We start from the raw sequence: 19,545 nt of genomic DNA, 5'->3' as shown, positions 1-19,545 counted from the left end.
AAAATTATACACATCACTATAATTAAAACACATTTTCAAGATAGAAGACTGACAGTATGGGCGGGCGTTAAAAAAACCACACACACACATAATATGCTACGTTGGATAAAGGCCTTGTCCCATACTGTAGCATTTTGCATCCTATCGTGAATGAGGTAATAATATTACTGCAATATTTTGGGTGTAATTTTATATATATATTATATATATATATATATATATATATATATTTAAGAAACTGGACACTGTAGGCTATAAACAGGGGTCACAAATTACTGTACTGTGCACGTTATTTGCTATGCAGATGTGCACTCTCCAGTAATAACATTATGTGTGTGTCTGTAGTAGGCCCGATTTAAACAAAAAAAAAAAAATCCCAGTGAAAAGCTTTCACAGAAGTCACATTTACACAGAATTCTGCATTTGGGGACAATTACAAAAATAATAATAAATAACTTCAGTGCGTTTCTAAAACTCAGATGTACAAGATAAGAGACCCCCTTTTTATCACCAGCTACCCAATTTCTTTTATAAAACCTTGATATCCCATATGGCACTGCGCTGGTCACGTTACGGTCACAAACGCATTAGCTGCTGTTTATAGTTAAACAGAGATTATGAGCAAATTAAAAAAAAAAAGTTTAAATCAAACTTTAGGTAGTCAAATGCTGGCGATGCAAATAATGTAGTGCCACATAGTAGTACAACTGTTGAAACTTAAATTGACATTATACAGCAGTATGCAAAAAAAAAAAAAAAAGCCTGTTAAGTACATGTGGCTGTAAAATAAGTGCATTATTAAATATGAAAAGAAAACATTTATTATGGTAAGCTTGTCTTCTATTCTACTTCTACCATTATTTACACTATGCACTGCTTTGCATGTTAACTATTTCCTGGTATGTGTGGTTTAGTTCATCTTCCATACAAAGCTTAACATGACCAATGGAATAGTCCAATCAATTATATATTTTTATACTAATATTGCCAATCAATTTTTACAGCAGTTATTTGATGCATTTGTAAAGTATAGTTCCCTTCAATTTTTTGTTTTATTATTAGACTCAGACTCCACTATTAGATTCCACATAAGTAAACAGAAAATTCAAATACACCGTCTATTAATGACAAGTCTATGTATAAGTGTATAATATATTTAAAATGTGATCATACTTGGAAAGTGTTTGCTTTAATAACAGAGGATGTTGCAAATACTAAGATGGTTTGCAAACCTACAACTTACACAGAGAAACCTACAATGGAAAAAAATGATGTACTTTCCATCATTGCATATGTATGCAAATATATTAACTCAGCATTCCAGTAAAAAAAACTATGGTAATTAAAAACAAAACACTACGTTTTAAGTGACAGTAAGAGCTGACAAAGGTGAGACCGACACTGTGCTCTTACTTCACCCATGTTCTGACAAGGCTTTCCAGCACACACTGCTTAACTGGTACAGTAGGTGGGTTCCCTTCAGACAACATAGGCAGTCACCACCACTGGGCAGGTCAGTGGGTTGCTGAGGATTCAAAAAAGTTATCTGAAACAGCCAAATACAGTAGATCTCCTTTAGAAGTTTTCAACAGTCACTGTCCTTTGTGATTAAAACCAAAACAACTGTAGTAATGACTGCTGACTATGCGACATCTGTTTAATCTCTTAATTTTTGGAAGTATTCCAGTGACATTGTGTACTGTTCATTATGAACAACATTACACACCTGTGTGTAATTTCCAATACAAAGATGACCGTTCTGTGGCAACCTACACACACGTTCAAGGAGTGTCCATTTCTGCTAAACCCAAAAAAAAAAAAAAAAAAAAAAGCCTACTGTAAACATTAATCTCTTCAGTTAAAACTCAACCAAACAAACCCCCATGATTGACACTATTGTATGTCCTTTCAATGATCTCATTACTATGCCACACATACAAATTTATTTTCCAGCATATTTAACACGAGTATGGCTTTTGTCAACAAAATAAATAAAAAATAGCTGAAAGGGTTGAAAACAAAGGTTACTGTTAGAAATCTTCGTATACTTCAAAAAGAAAAGTACAGAAGAAATACATTGTCTCACTTCGCATGTGTTCCTATTCAAATTGTTCCAATTATCTTTTACAATTCACATGTCAATGGTTTTAGTCACAAACAACAGTGATCTTTCTTAACTTCTAAAGCAGTGATTCACAACCCTGGTCATGGGGACCCCTTATGTCTGCTGGTTTTTGTTCCAACTGAGCTCTCAGTTACTTAAATGAACACTCAATTGAACTAACAATTTGGTTAATCACATTTTTAAACTATTCTTCAGCTTACAAGAAGTTGGAGATATCAAGTTCTATTCAATTTCATACATAACTTGAAATCTCCCTCTTTCAAATCATTCAACAACTTTGATTAGGCCAATTGTTAGTTTAATTGAGTGTTCAATAAAGAAATTGAGTTGGGGAAAAAAAAAGTAACAGCAGACACAGGGGGGTCCCCAGGACCAGGATTCAGAACCACTGATCTAAGGCATATTAGGCTGTTTCAGAGAACTTTTGAATCCTCAGCAACCCCACTGACCTGCCCAGTGGTGGTGACTGCCTATGTTGTCTGAAGTGAACCCACCTACTGTACCAGTTAAGCAGTGTGTGCTGGAAAGCCGTCAGAACATGGGTGAAGTAAGAGCGCAGTGGCAAATTACATACACTACCGGTCAAAAGTTTTAGAACACCTCCATTTTTCCACTTTCTATTGAAATTTACGCAGTTTAATGTCTCAATGTACTCTGAAATTAAAGCATAGAACAAATAAACAATTGGAGATAAAAAAGAAATCATGGAATCGTTTTGTTTAACAAAATTTAATCTAAATTTTTGACTCAAAGTAGCCACCTTTTGCAGATATAACAGCCGAACACACTCGTGGCATTCTTTCTACAATGGAAATCAAATATTGTTCGGAAAGTTCTTCCAAACACTGCAGAAGTTCCCACAAATGTGTTGCACTTGTAGGTTGCTTTGCTTTCACCTTTCTGTCCAGTTCATCCCAAACCAGCTCGATGGGGTTTAAGTCTGGAGACTGTGCTGGCCATTCCATGATTTGAAGCCTACCGTCTTGTTCTTTTCTTCTAAGGTAGTTCTGACATAGCCTGGAGGTATGTTTTGGGTCATTATCTTGCTGTAGGATGAACCCCTGACCAACTAGGCGTATACCAGAGGGTATTGCATGGCGCTGCAAAATGCTGTGGTAGCAGTTTTGGTTCAGGGTGCCACTCACTCTGTGCAAGTCGCCGACTCTGGATCCATAAAAGAGCCCCAGACCATCACGCTTCCTCCTCCATGTTTGACAGTTCGTGTCACACACACCGAGGAACCATCCTTTCGCCTACTCGACGGCGTACAAAAACCCTGCGTGATGAACCGAAGATTTAAAATTTTGATTCATCGGTCCATAAGACCTTCTTCCAGTCTTCAGTAGTCCACTGGCGGTGCTTCATGGCCCAGGCAAGCCTCTTTTTCTTATTTTGCCATCTTAGCAATGGCTTTCTTACTGCCACTCGACCTGTCAAACCTGCAGCTCGAAGTCTTCTCTTCACAGTTGAAACTGAGACTTGCTTACTTCGACCAGTGTTAAGCTGAGCTTGAAGCTGTTGTCCTGTGAGCCGCCTATCACGCAAGCTGTTGACTCTCAGAAACTTGTCTTCTGATTCTGTTGTGGCTTTGGGTCTGCCAGACCTCTTCCTGTCAGAGTTTCCTCCAGTTTCCAAGTGCCTTTTGATGGTGTAGGAAACTGTACTCACTGACACCTTGGCTTTCTTTGCAATTTCTCTAAAGGAAAGACCTACACTTTTAAGGGTTATAATGGTCTGTCTGTCTTCCTTTGTTAATTGCCTTTTTCTCGCCATTATGAGAGCAATATACTACTTCCTGCAGTACAATACTGTCCAAATAAGAGGGTGTAGTAACACAGTCTGTTCCAACACTGCTTTTATACAGATAGAGGGTTTGTAAGTAATCAACAAAAGTTGGGACACCTGTAGGAATTGTTAGCATCACCTTTCAAGGCTTAATTTACTTCCATTGCTGCAGAACAGCTGTAAGTTGATTACCCATTACTTGTTCCCTGAAAAAGGCCTTTTTGTATAACTCTGAAATGTACATTATTTTTCAGTTTTTGGTAACCTAAACTTTTTTTTTTAACCTCTGGCAGTTTACCGCTTAACTTTGTACCATTTCAGGTTATTCACGGGACTTGAACTGCTTAAATTTCAATAAAAACTGGAAAAATGGGGGTGTTCTAAAACTTTTGACCGGTAGAGTGTGTGTGTGTGTATATATATATACTTATATATAGACATATAGACACACACAGGTAGTGAACAAAAAAATAGAAACACCAATGTAAAGTCACTTAATAGGGCTTTGGGCCACTATGGTATCCCGCTCTGTGGAGTTCTCGGTGGACTGTTTTTGATGAAACTGGTTGCTCACGCCCCAGGTTGAAATTTGCAGTCAGTTGATCTGCAGTTGCTCGCCTGTTTTGCCTTGCACTTCGAAATAATGCACGGATATCACGATCCTGGAGTATGCGCTTCCGCCCACTGTTGCCCTTTGCTGATGATGTCCATGAGTTCCATGCTGACATCACCTTAGACACCGTTGCTCGTGAAACATCAGCAAGTTGAGCTGTCTTGGTCACTGAAGCTCCTACCAAACGCGCCCCAACAATCACCCCTCTTTCAAAGTCACTGAGGTCTCCTCTTGCAGCCATGCTAGCCATAATTATAGGCAACCAGGCCTGTCCAGCATTTTTATACATGACCCTAAGCATGCTGGGATGTTATTTGCTTAATTAACGCATGAGCCACACCTGTGTGGAAGCCCTTGCTTTCAGTATACTTGGTGTTCCTCATTTACCCAGGTGTTTCCATTTTTTTGTCCACTACCTATATATATATATATATATGGGCTGTCACTCCATTAAAAATTTTGATCGGTTAATTTATGAGCATTAGTTGATTAAATAGATCGATTCACCCGTGCACATTTTTAATAAAGGTAACGATCTTATAGCGGCTGTAGAATCAAAAAAAAAAAAAAAGTAAACCCAATGAGAAGTTGGTCTTTTTAAAAGCATTTTTATTATTATTTTTATTTTAGTAAATGTAACACATTTTCACAGAACACCGTTCTTTCGGGCTACTGTCGGTCAGCTATCTTGTTTGTTTATGTCCGTGTTATGTATGTGTATTGCTCAGATCTGCCTCCATTTTTTTTCCCAGCTTCTCTCTGCCTCTCTCGGCCATTGAAAGCCTTTCTCTGCTTCTTCCGGAGAAAAATCAACTAGGGACCTATGATTGGAGCCTTTTTGATGATGTCGGACAGGGTCCAACATCGGACCGGAAAGGAACATTTAAGGAGTATATCAAATATTTTATATGACTAATTTATTTTAAACAAATTATTAAACTCTAGATATGTATGTACACTCAGTCACTCCGCTGAGTACACTCTCTAACTCTTAAATCACTTTATTCAAACGTGAATCAGCTAATTATTCATGTTCCACCCAGTAACTGCAACCATCTCTCTGATTGGACAGTTCAATACAACTGCTCATTACTGTTGGATAAACATATACTTTAAAGAAACTGGATAGTTTCTTTAAAGTAAACTAGATTTCATAGACTAAGATAATTTGAAGACAATTTGGGTTTAATATTAAGTGAAGCAGCTAGGTGGCAGGGAAGTTTTTAGTGTTCCTAAACTTTATGACAACTTGAAAGGTGATTCCATTCTATCCTGTGTTTTTAGGGAAATGACACCTTTGGCTAAACATCCTTTCCCAGTTTAAACTTAAAAGGAAATAGGCAAAAGGCTCTTCCTCCCTTTTCAACTTTAGTTTTATTGCCTTGTGAGTGAAACACCTTAGGTGCGTTAACTTAGAAAAGTAGGACCCACGTGGTCAATGATATTATTGGTTGATAGGAGGATTGTAAAACTTGCATCAGTATGTAATTGTTTCTTCTGATAGGTTAAGGAATAAGGGGTGATGTCATAAGAGGAGCTATATTAATCCCAATATTGTATTGTCTTGTTGATTCCATTATGACTTGTGCTTAAACAAAATGGAATACCCAGATGCTTTACTGTTTCTCATAAAAGATCTTTGTTGAACTCTACAATAGAGTTCGGAATCACATTAATTTTTTACTCACGGATGCATGACAGAAAAAAAGAACATAAACAAACGTATTGTTGTTTTAATTCTTTATTAATAACTACAATTATTATTACTATTGGTTGTTATGTTATTAATAATACTGGCCTTTTTATTATGCAAGTGTCATTGGGGTTTCTCATGTTAATTTTTGTTCCGATGTTGCGGGTAATATTGTTCTGAACTGTGATGTTGGTTTTATATATCTCGATTCCTATCTGGCTGTTGCTGATGGTACTACGCAAGTGTCACTGGGGTTTCTCATGTTAATTGTCTGTTCCAAAGGTCTGCCTGTCACTCATAACAGGAATGAAAGAACAGAGGGAGTGATTCAGACTTTGCCTAACCCTAACCCATCTATTTATCTATGAGGGTTATCTCAGACAGATAGCTAGATAGATAGATAGTAGGGATGGGACTTTTAAATGTTTAAAACGTAGAAACTCTAAAGAAGTGGTTAAACATTTAATAATATACTACATGTATAACCGGTCACCAAACGCATATTATCTTATGCATTCATTTTAGTAATTTATCATCAGTAGTCTGTTGCGTATCAGAGTGCTCTAGCGCCACAGTAAGGGTGGGTGTTATAAAAAGGAAGGGTTTGGCAATTGCCTCCAAGTAGCTTTTCTAATTCGTGCAACAAAAAGATTGATACTGGGCGGGTTATATTCTCGGTCGATCTAGCGCTTCATTGGTGCACTGTGCGTGTTCATGGCAGTAGTAGGCGTGGTATGGTATCAATTCCACGGCGGGGTTATAACAATGACAAGCGTTTTTTTCTGAGTTTGTTTTATATTTAAAACAAAGGAAGACACGTTTGGAAGTATTTTGAGGAACCAGACGAGAAAACCCTTGGTATGTAAATATTTATGCTAAACAAAATTGCCATACCACAAAAACACAAACATTAGCTAGATTTGGCCGAACAGGGCGTGATCAGATTATCCCTTATATGGACAGTGTGTGTAAATCATGAATGCAGCAGTTTTGAAATTGATGTAAGATTATCCCAATACTATGCCGACATGTAAAACAATAACAGCGAGGCTGGAAAAACTTAAAGAAAATCGTGCTGCAGCTGTTCATACAAAACTTTGGGAGAAAAACTTGCAATTACCACAGATTCGTGGACCCCATTCCCCAATCTTCCCATAGGTGGAAGGCTTGAAATTGTTCTGTAAGCTTTTGGACCGAATGGCCGTTCATGTTTAGTACAACTTTTATTTGTATGTTGAAACTACTGCACTAAAGTAAAGGACCCATGAGACACAGTTCAAACAGGTAGGCCAGGCATCTCTTTTTACAATTTAATGTAAAGTTGTGTGGATACATGAATTTCAATACTTTTCATTATTTAGTAATACTTTAACATATACAAATAACTGCACAACGCAGCAAACATTATATTAATTACTTAATATATTAATTGATTGTGTGTTAGTTTGGCATTTAAAATAGGACTTGTGGCAATGTTTGGGAGGTTTATGTACACTAGTACAGTATGTAGAGGAGAGTGGCATTTGATTCAAGTACTTGGAAATTGTAATGCTCAAGTACTCGTCTCAAGCAATAGATCTAAAAAATCCCACTACTATCAAAGATCGCAAACTTAAATCTCTGAAGCAGACTTTTTAATATCAGTCACAGTGCTCTTACAATTCCAAAATATTGTGCTATTTTATCTCTGGTAATTCTGCAGACAAAATAGTTTTTTTTTTTCTTTTGTTTTCTTTTTCTTTTCATTTCCACGATATACTTTATTTCATTCATTTTTTTAAACAGTGTACAACATTTTACAGCTATTTTTCCACATCTAACACCTGGTCTCATGATGGCTAACTGGAACACTGCTGCAGCAGGGTGGTCCTGGTTTCATACCTTGATGTTTTTTGGGAGGACAACATTCTTTCCCTGCACTACTCTCACTAAAAAATAAATATATGAATTAATACATAAACACATTGCCATGAGAGTTACAGTCTGTATTTTATTTAAAAACAAAAAAAGCGTTGTACAGATAATCTCAAAAGCATTTAATTTCTATCATTATAAACATATTTGTCAATCAGGTTTTAAATAGTTTCACAAATCAATGGATTGGGCTTGTCCAATAAATAACTAATATTGCTCTCAAATTTTGTAAACAAAATAATAATTATTTTTTTAATACAGTGTTTAAATCCAGGGCCGCCATCAGGGGGGCTTTATTTATTAAGAACATAAGAAACTTTACAAACAAGAGGAGGCCATTCAGCCCATCTTGCTCGTTTGGTCGTTAGTAGCTTATTGATCCCAGAATCTCATCAAGCAGCTTATTGAAGGATCCCAGGGTGTCAGCTTTAACATTACAGGGGAGTTGGTTCCAGAGCCTCACAATTATCTGTGTAAAAAAGTGCCTCCTATTTTCTGCTCTGAATGCCCCTTTACCTAATCTCCATTTGTGAACCCTGGTCCTTGTTTCTTTTTTCAGGTCGAAAAAGTCCCTTGGGTCGACAGTGTCAATACCTTCTAGAATTTTGAATGCTTGAATCAGATTGCTGCGTAGTCGTCTTGGTGAATCAAGACTGAATAGATTCAATTATTTAAGCCTGTCTACATATTACATGCCTATTAAACCCAGAATAATCCTGGTCGCTCTTCTTTGCACTCTTCTTAGAGCACCAATATCCTTTTTGTAGCGAGGTGACCAGAACTGAACACAATATTCTAGATGAGGTCTTACTAATGCATTTTAAAGTTTTAACATTACTTCCCTTGATTTAAATTCAACACTATTCACTATATATCCAAGCACCTTATTGGCCTTTTTTATAGCTTTCTCACATTGTCTAAATGAAGACATTTCTGAGTCAACATAAACTCCAAGGTACTCCACTGGTTACCTCACTCCATTTTGAGGTTTTACCTCTAATCAGTACTTTCTGTTTTCTACATGTTAACCACTGCCTCCTTGTGCATGCATTTCCTTGAATCCCTACTGCGTTCAGTTTGAGAATTAATCTTTTATGCATGTCAAAAGCTTTCTGGAAATCGAGGCTCCCAAGTGGCGCATCCAGTAAAAGCACTCGCGTAGAGTGCAGGATGCACCCTATAGTCAGGACATTGTCGGTTCGAGTCCAGGCTATTCCTTTGTCGCCCGAGGACGGGAGCTCCCAGGGGGCGGCACACAATTGGCCGAGTGCCGCCCAGGGGGAGGGAGGGTTAGGTCGGCCAGGGTGTTCTCGGCTCACCACGCACCAGTGACACCTGTAGTCTGGCCGGGTGCCTGCGGGCTTGCCTGTAAGCTGCCCATAGCTGCGTTGTCCTCCGAAGCTGTTGCTCTGGGTGGCTGCATGGTGAGTCTGCAGTGATAAATACTCTTTCTGCTGTGATTTAGAGGACAGATCTCAAATCCCAGTGCACTAGAGCAGCCATTTTGAAAAGAGCTTTGAAATGGACTTTAAAGTTGTAAGTGTAAAAAGTTGTCAGGATGTTAATGAAAATAAATGATAGGTACATTATTTAAACAGTTGTAGCAACACGTGGGGACATATAACGCTACATTTTCAGAACCCTGCTACTTACTTTTTAAGGGGCAAGATACTGTATACAGTATGGCACTTTTCTGGTAAAACCTGGTAGGTTGTAGGTGGTGTTTTATGGGGGGGGGGGGGGGGCATTTACAAGGGAACTCAGTTTGCCAAAACACTCCAATTTGGAAAATGACAAAAATGGAAAGGTGTTTTATTCTTAGTTACTATTTTTGGGGGGGATAATAAAACAAATTAAAAAAACACCTCAAAGTTTGTTACTGGAAATAAGAATTGTCCAAATAACAAGCAATCATTTAGTACATTCAGCACAACAGATTTTTTTTAGGTCAGTAGGTTATACCATCTATATGCATTCCATTCTCTATTTTACTGAACTAGTATAAATTCTCCACTACAGATGTTTAAAAATGGATCCATCAGAATGAACAAAAATGTATAGAAGGCAAGTCCAAACATGTTTTTCAAGGCATTTCTTTTTAATTTAGAGAGATGTGCTGTAAACACTGTGCTATTGTACCCACTTTCTCAGTTGGCAATAAACACACTCTGCATTTTTTCTTAAGGTGATCAATTCAAATACGTAAACAATAATTGACTGATGGACAGAACAGTTTTCAATAGATCTTCAGATTTAGATTCTTTCAATAACTTGTGGTAAATAATGTCATTGCAGTTCTTTAGATATACAAGGTACTGGCAGGCTAAATATGTAAGTAACGTGTAAAGGCAGACTGACAGGTACCTCAGTTTCAGGGCAGGTGCAAGGATTTTTGCCGCCCTAAGCAAACTAAATTTTGCCGTCCTCCCTTTTCACTCTTTTTTTTGCTTAGGAACAGGACAAGATGGGATTCCAAATGTGCTGCTTTTTATTACTGCACGAAATAAAATAAAAGTGAATCCGTTTGGGCCAGGGTTCACACCCAATCAATAAATAAAAATAACTCCCTCGTTCTCTCTGCTCTTCCTCTTCCTTTCCTCCAACACTCACTCATTCTCTGTTCTTCCGACTCACTCTGGGCTCTTTTACCTCTTCACATATAGGCACTCGCTTTCAGCCTTCAGCTCTGTCCCTCACAGCCTCAATAAAACTGAAGAAATTATGTTTGAAATGGTGAGTGTGCCAGTGAAACTGCAGTGAACAGGGGCAACCAGTGTAAAAAAAAGCTTGCATGTTTTAACCGGCATTTTTTCCCAGATTTAATGTAAATCGCATATTTTTTCCTAGATTTAACAAAAAAAGTCCAGATTTAGCTAAATACATAAATGTTAACAAACACATTCTTAAAAGTCGGAGTGTAAGTGCAGCTGTGCAGCATACAATGCCAAATCAAAAGCGTCAATGGGCATGGGCTTGCATGTTAAAAGGCTATGCACACCGGACGCGAACGACACAAGCGAATAAAAAATAATTAAAACTATTGATTTAACTGTAGTAATGCACAACGTAAGCGAAGCGAGCGGCGCAATGAAAGAAGCAAATATCGAAATATATTGGTTAATTTGTATTTTGCGCTACACAATGGACCAATCAGAAATAAGGTCAGTGGTAGTGGCTGTCAGACTGTCAGTGTCTCGCTCACACAGAGATTCCCACAGAAAAAAAAAATTGACATCAATGAGGATTTCATTAAGTCGAAAAATAGAAAGTTCTTTATTATGCCAGTGTCTGTGGTTATAAAGACAATAAAACGAAGGAAGCCACATGGCAAGAAATAGCAGAACAATTAGAAATTGATGGTATGTCTATTTCTCTTTATTTCGTTCGCTAGCCAGGAATTCGAAGATTGTTCCGTCAGACGCCATTGACGCATTCTGTGTGTGTGTGTTTTTTTTTTGTTAACAGAAATCGTGTGAATGTGTGAATACTATAAATCATACATTTAATGTCACTCGCATGCAAAATTTGATTTTTTTATTTGTATAATGCATATTACTTAAACAAAATTTGTTGTACCAAATCATTATACGTAGCAACTCTATGTGCCGCTGCCGTATGGAGCAGGGTATATTATCCAAAGCACTGGGGGGTACCTATAGCGGTTGTAGTGCTTCAGCAAAATATGTACTGAATACACAGTGTACAAGACAGTGTAAGAGAAGTGCTATGGTAGAGTACGTCTGAAATATACGCTAGCTAATAATTTTAATTAAAAAAAAAACTGAGCACCATCCGTCCCTCCCCCCTCCTGCCCATGTTAACCAGAGGCAAATTTCTTCATTCACCATCTCGACAGCAAAGCGATTTCGTAAGCTGTATTGAAATGTCTCGAAACCCCTCTGCTGTCTGGGATTTTTTTGGTTAAATGCCCAGACGACCAAAAAAAAAAAAAAAAAAGTCAAGTTGTCACTTGACAAGCGTAGTTCATAGTCGTAGTAGTAAAATGTGACTGTGACTGATAACATGCTTGGATCGGTGACTGTTAAATTAAGTTTGTTTTGTCGAAGTCCGCTGCAGTTCGTGCTGCTGCAATGCAAGCTTACTCGCAAGCAGCATCAGTTACGTGTAAATAAACAACGTGTATTTTTATTTAAATTATAAAAACATGACTACTGTTCTATAATGTATTTTTAAACTGCATATGAATGTTTTATTCCATTTATATGGCTTACCTGTAAAATAATAGGATTTTCAATCAAATATAAACAAGTAGCTATGGTGACATCACCAGTAAATTATGCAAATTAGTACCATCGAAGGTTCGAACCTTCCTTCGATAATGTGTTCTGAACCTTCGAAGGTCCAAATGTACCCTTCGTTGCAGCCCTAGTTTTATTTATTTTATCTCCACAAAAGGAGTCTTTTCATGACTAGCTACACCATTATTTTTTTTATTTTTTTCACTCGTGCTGTATTCGTGTCTTTCACTTCGCTCCCGGTGTGCATACTTTATTTTGTGAAAACCCAGATTTATGGGGTTTATTTAGATTTAATTGCTGAACGATAATGTTTTTTTCAGATTTATCTGTCAGGGAAATGTTGAATAGCCAAGTTTAAACAAAAAAATGATTTAGTATTTTTTCACGGATTTATTTGTTAGAAATGTTAGCTAAATGTTGACTTACCAAGTAAAGAAAATATTAAAATTCATTGATTTATTTGTTTGAAACCCAGGCTTAACATGTCAGCTAAATGTTCACTCGCTAAGTGTAAAAACAATTTAAAAAAAAGATTGACTGATTTTTAAATGTTGAATTTGTGATATGCTTATGTTTAGCTAAATCTGGACTTATTGTGTTTAAGGAAAAAATACGTGATTTACATGAAATCGTGAAAAACACCTGCGCACCACTGGGCTAATCAAGCTTGTTGTAAAACCTGGAATGGGTGAACAATAGGAGTCTTTTTTCTATCCCTGATATATGTGTGAGTGTGTGTATGTATTTTATATATATTATTGTGGAGGGGTGCCCCGCCCCAGTGTGTATTTTTGTGTTTTATGTTGTATGTACGGTGTTTATGTTGTGTGTATGTATTGGTGCACAGAGTGTGGGTTATGTAGCACAGGTGATGTAAAATGTATAATTGTATTTAGGCACAGGGATTGCACAATCACTTCACGTGCAGATAAAATGTAATAGTAAGTGAGCAGGGGGAGTGCACAAATTAGTTCATGTGCTGGGATTCAAGTGAATGATTAATTAGCAGTTGAATACCAGCTGTATAAAGTTTCACTCACTCAGGGTTGGGTGTTCAGTGTGGAGAGAAGAGGAGAATAAATTACAAAGGAATAATTACAATTGCTATACGTGCTGAATTAGATCAGCATGATACTTGTTTGTTTAGCATTTGTCCCGTTTGTTAGTGTCTGTTTGGTTTCGTTTTGTCTGTCTATTTATTTTGGCCAATGCGCCATTTTGTTTTACAAAGTGTTCTTGTGTTTTGTGTTCAAACATTTTATTTTGTTTCTTTAATAAAACGCGCAAGCAGCGCATTCACATTTCGCCTCGCAGTACTGTGTGTTCTTCCGGGTTTGACGTCACCGCTCAGGCCAGCTTACCACATACATACATACATACATACAAACACACACACATAAAAAGCTAAAGGTTGAATTTGTGATAAAAGCCAAAAGGTTGAGTACCCCTGGTCTAAAGTATATTAGTAGATTATCTTCAAGAGGCCTATGAATACATATCATGTATTAAACCATGAACTATCAGCAGGTTCAGTTCTGTTAATGCAAATGTGGCAATTCTTCCTGTGAGAAACCTGTCACAGTTGGCCTATACATTCTATACCTTGAAAGGGGCCCCTTATTTTCTTCCCTCATCTGCGACTAATTCTCTTAACTAAACAAAAAAAAAAAAACTGCTAGATCCTGCTAGGTTTTCTGGCATCTAGGCCTGAAAGTATTTGGTTCTCAGACAAATATTTACACTTGTGTGTTCACCATAGGAGGCAGTGGTCCAGTCCAGGGCTTGTGGTTAAAGTCCAGGGCTTGTAACCAGAAGGACACCGGTTCGAAGTCCAAGGCTTGTAACCAGAAGGTCACCGGTTCAAATTCCACCTCTGCCACTGACACACTGTCACTTAACCACTGTAACTTAAGTCACTTAACCTCCTTGTGCTCCATCCTGCGGATGAGATGTTAAATCAATGTCCTATTGCAAGCGACTCTGCATAATGCACAGTTCAAGCCTACCTCTGTAAAGCACTTTGTGATAGTGGTTCTCTATGAAAGGCGCTATATAAAAATAAAGATTATTATTATATTATTATTAGGCGTTAACAACCGACAAGCCATGTAACTGCTATGTGCCTGAGCTGGCCTGTTTAACACAGTGTGCCCAGCAGTCAGGACTGTGCATGAGAATGGATTCTCTCTTCCTGTTATTTTAAGGCCTAATATGAGCAATAAAAAGATAATCTGGCTTCTCATTCACTTTGGCAGTATAAGCCAACAGTAGGCTACATCTTGCTGTACTTGGAGATGCGTAACCTCTTCTTTATATAAACACTTCATATTATTTTAGTTAAATGTAGGCCATTTTCATTGGAGTACAAGTAGTATAATTTAGGCCAATCGTCCAGAGGAAAAAAAACAAAACTGACAAACCAAAATTGTGTCCCCGTTACAGAAACTATGTTTATCAAAATGTACACGACTAATTTGTTTATGGCATTGAAATTAGACCTTTATATGCTCCTCTGAATAAATAAATAAATAAAAACGGAATAATGTTGCACAAAGAAAGCTTGGAGCCAGGATAATATCTTAAATTAATCTGCATCGTATTTTTTCTAGTCTCATTTTATTTCTTTAAGCGTGTTACTATACATAAGCAAGGTAGATATAAACTTTGTGCCAATGCAATGAGTGTTATTTTTTACCATCCTTTACAATCGGTTTTACTGTCAAGGTTGTTTATGCAACTAAGCCTGGAGATCTAGATTGTGCAATATTACCCTACGTCTTGCACCAATAATTGTGTAACAACCCAAAGTAACATTATTGAGCATTCACATTTGTGATACACGACAAAATAACCGAGCATAATTAATACAGGTAACAGACACAACACCACAAATATATGCGATTCCTTAAACTGAACCTATTGCGGGTACATCACCAGTTAGAGCGAACAAAAGCCTTCAAAATAATCTCCCACAGGTTGTTATTGAGCCAGTATTTCCAGTCCGGCTTGTTGTTTACCGGCATTTTATAGTACCTCAACATATCTACTAATCTGGTATTTGGTTTTATAAAACTAATGCTTTAATTTAAAACACAACAGAGTAATTCGTGTACCTTTATAATGCACTCGAAGGTTGTTCTGGGAGAGACCGATGTAGCTAAACTTGTCCTTGGGGCTCCAGGATCGGGGCAGCGGAGTTTCCTGCTCATTTATCGCCGGGTAGAGCCGCCTAAGCCGCTGGTTGAGCTCTTTTTCCTGCTCGTTGAGAGCTGAGTCCCCGTGAACCACGACCGACATCAGGGACCCACAGCCCGAAGACTGCCCGGCCATGGCGAGCGGATTGTTTTTGTCAATTAAAATACTACTAACTACAATAACAATAACTTAGATGTAATAAATGACGCAGAGAAAAAATAATAATAATTAATATAATACTAATAATCAGAAAGATACAAAGAAAACCTAGCAGAGACAGAAATATCTTTTGTTTGTTTTTAGTACATAATCCGCAGATCTGATTGGATCAGAGACTAAACTAACAAGCACACTTCACTTCCCCAATGACTCAGTGCACAGACAGAGACAATCGATACTGCATTCACTGATCCGCCTGTTTGGGGAACAAATTCGTTGTTCAGGCATGGGCAACAGATAATAAAAAAACGACAGCCTGTTGCGCGAAACGAAGGGAATAATAATAATAATAATAATAATAATAATAATAATAATAATAACAGCTACATAAAACAATATTATTAGTATAATTATAATCCAATCACATAAAGGGTTTTAATTAACAGTATTATTATTATTATTATTATTATTATTATTATTATTATTATTATTATTATTTGAATATAGCATTCCAGTGTTATTAAATCTTTGTGTTTACAAATGAGTGCAGTTTGTATGGACTTGGTAGCGACGTAGACCATGATCCATATGGCCGTTCAAAACGCATAATTTCAGTCGCTGTTAACTTCCACACAGTAGTGCGTTCTTCGACAGACACTACCGCTTAAATAATTGTAATAAGAAAGATTCATGTTTCATCACAAGTTCTGAAGATGAAAAAATATGTCTGGCAGCCCTCCATGACATTCGTTGTCCTGTGCCAATGGCGTAGCCAGGATTTTGTTTGGGGGGGGCGGTAAGTCCAAACTTACAATGAACACTAAATCTTCCCATAAAAAGATACTTTCTACATGTCCGTAATATATATTGTTATACCTGGTTAATATCCGAATGATTGTGTGTGCTGTATGATTTACTGTTAATCTAAACTAAATAAGTGTATTTATAAACTAAAAGAAGCTGTTCGAAGTTCAAAGCTCCAAGTATTCCAGGCAAGTAAAATGTATTTACAACACAGTATAACTATGTACTGGAGGTCTGTAAATATTGTACAGGGTGATTTGAAAGTAAGTTTACCTATAAGCTATGGTGCGTTGATGTGGTAAGCTTACTTTATAATGACCCTGTATTAAAAAAAAAAAAAAAAAAAAAAAAAAATTCCAGGTGATTTCTTAACAGTCAAAATGTGGCTGGTGTTAACATCCGATATAGTGCAGCATTAAAACACTCAGATGCCTTTATAGGTCTATTACTTGTCCTTTCTCAGATAACTTTGTACTGGTCAGGCAGGTCTGACAGTGTAGGAGATGGCGTTAATATGTAACAATTGACAGAGAAGAATGCAGTTTAATTTTTATTATTATTATTATTATTTATTTCTTAGCAGACGCCCTTATCCAGGGCGACTTACAATCGTAAGCAAATACATTTCAAGTGTTACAATACAAGTAATACAATAAGAGCAAGAAATACAATAACTTTTGTTCAAGCAAAGTACAAGTGTGACAAACCACAATTCAATAATACAGCAGATAATAGTGATAGTGACATCAGGATATGATTAAATAGTGATAGTTACATCAGGATATGATTAAATACAAAGTACTACAGGTTAAACACTTGGCAGATTACAGTATTCTGAAGTACAGGATTAAATGCAGTAAAATAGGAGGCAGATAAGAGCAAAATAAAGCACATTTACATGAAGGGTGATAGTGTCCCAGGATACAAACAGAGGAGTTCTACAGGTGCTGTTTGAATAGGTGAGTCTTAAGGAGGCGCCGGAATGTGGTCAGGGACTGGGCAGTCCTGACATCTGTAGGAAGGTCATTCCACCACTGCGGAGCAAGGGTGGAGAAGGAGCGGGCTCTGGAGGCAGGGGAGCGTAGCGGAGGTAGAGCCAGTCTTCTAGTGCAGGTGGAGCGGAGAGGTCGAGTGGGGGTGTAGGGAGAGATGAGGGTCTGGAGGTAGCTGGGTGCAGTCTGGTCAAGGCATCTGTAGGCTAGTACAAGAGTCTTGCACTGGATGCGAGCGGTGATCGGGAGCCAGTGGAGTGAGCGGAGTAGTGGAGTAGCGTGGGCGAAGCGAGGCAGAGAGAACACCAGGCGGGCAGCAGAGTTCTGGATGAGCTGGAGCGGACGGGTGGCGGACGCAGGGAGGCCAGCCAGGAGGGAGTTGCAGTAGTCTAGGCGGGAGAGTACCAGGGCCTGGACGAGGAGCTGGGTAGCGTAGTTGGTGAGGAAGGGTCGGATTCTTCGGATGTTGCTCAGGAAGAATCGGCAAGTGCGTGCCAGAGTGGAGATGTGCTGGGAATAAGAGAGGCAGCGGTCCAGGGTGACTCCGAGGTTCTTAGCTGAGGAAGAGGGAGAGAGTGTGGTAGATTCCAGAGGAACAGAGATAGAGAGATCAGAGGAGGGGAGGAGGAGGGAAAGAAAGGGAGGTCAGATTTAGAGAGGTTTGAGTTTGAGGTGATGCGAGTGCATCCAGGAGGAAATAGCAGACAGACAGGTAGAGATACGGGAGGAGATGGTGGAGTCAGAGGTGGGGAAGGAGAGGAAAATCTGAGCATCATCAGCATAGAAATGGTATGAGAAACCATAGGATGCGATGAGGGGGCCCAGGGAGCGGGTGTAGAGAGAGAACAGGAGAGGACCCAAGACTGACCCTTGGGGGACTCCAGTTAAGAGAGGGTGAGGTGTGGAGGTTGCTCCATGCCAGGTTACCCGGTAAGTGCGGTTGGAGAGGTAGGAGGAGAACCAGGCCAGAGCAGTGCCAGAGATCCCCAGGTCAGCAAGAGATGATAGTAGCATAGAGTGATCAACAGTGTCAAAGGCAGCAGAGAGGTCGAGGAGAATTAGGACAGAGGAGAGAGAGGCAGCTCGGGCACACTTAAGTGAGTTGGTGACAGACAGGAGGGCGGTTTCAGTGGAGTGGGCAGAGCGGAAGCCAGATTGGAGAGGGTCAAGCAGAGAGTGGTTGGACAGGAAAGCAGAGAGCTGGCGGTGTACAGTCCGCTCGAGGGTTTTGGAGAGGAAGGGTAGGAGGGAGACAGGATGGTAGCTCTGGAGGGAGGTGGGGTCGAGGGTAGGTTTTTTGAGGAGGGGAGTGATAGAGGCTTTTTTGAAGGCAGAGGGAAAGATACCAGAAAGTACAGAGGTGTTGAGGAGGGAGGAGATGAAGGGGAGTAGAGCAGGAGCAGCAGCTTGAAAGAGGTGAGTGGGGAGGGGGTCCAAGGCACACGTGGTGGGTTTGTGACCCTGGAGCAGGGAGGAGAGGTCAGAGTCTGAGAGGGGCAAGAAGGTGGAGAAGGAGGGCGAGTTAGTAGGGGATGTAGTGGGTGTAGGGGTTGGAGCAGGAGGGGGTGCGGGGGAGGGAGAGGTGTTAAAGAGTTTGCGGATATCTGAGATTTTAGAAGAGAAGAAGGAGGCAAAGTCATCAGGGGAGATAGAGGAGGGAGGAGGAGGGGGGGAGGGTTTAGGAGGGAGGAGAAGGTAGAGAATAGTTTACGTGGGTTGTTAGTGGAGGCTTGGATTACAGATTGGAAATAAGCACATTTAGCAGAGGAGAGAGTAGAGGAGAAGGAGGAGAGGAGAGTGCGGTAAAGGTCTAGGGCAGCAGGGAGTTTGGTTCTCTTCCATTTATTTTCAGCAGATCGCAGTGTGATTCTTGCCGAGCGGAGAGCAGAGGAGAGCCAGGGATGGGGAGGGGAGGGGCGAGCAGGTCGGGAGGTGAGGGGACAGAGGGAGTCGAGGGAGGAGGTGAGTGAGGAGAAGAGGGTGGAGGTAGCAGAGTCTACGGAGAG

The 19,545-nt window shown here is 39.2% G+C and overlaps 1 protein-coding gene across 1 annotated transcript in view; it reads right to left on the bottom strand.

The window, feature by feature from the left end:
• The window catches only part of LOC117400560 (ran-binding protein 9-like), a 64,320-nt gene extending 48,326 nt beyond the window's left edge, over positions 1-15,994 (bottom strand). Inside the window, exon 1 of the mRNA XM_034000702.3 lies at positions 15,503-15,994. Coding sequence (XP_033856593.2) covers positions 15,503-15,719 — 217 coding nt within the window. The 5' untranslated portion in view covers positions 15,720-15,994. The remainder of the gene's footprint in view (positions 1-15,502) is intronic.
• Between the last annotated feature and the right edge of the window lie 3,551 nt (positions 15,995-19,545).

This window comes from Acipenser ruthenus, chromosome 4 (assembly GCF_902713425.1).
Source record: "Acipenser ruthenus chromosome 4, fAciRut3.2 maternal haplotype, whole genome shotgun sequence".
Taxonomy (NCBI): Eukaryota; Metazoa; Chordata; class Actinopteri; order Acipenseriformes; family Acipenseridae; genus Acipenser; species Acipenser ruthenus.
This window is presented reverse-complemented; position numbering and strand designations above follow the sequence as displayed.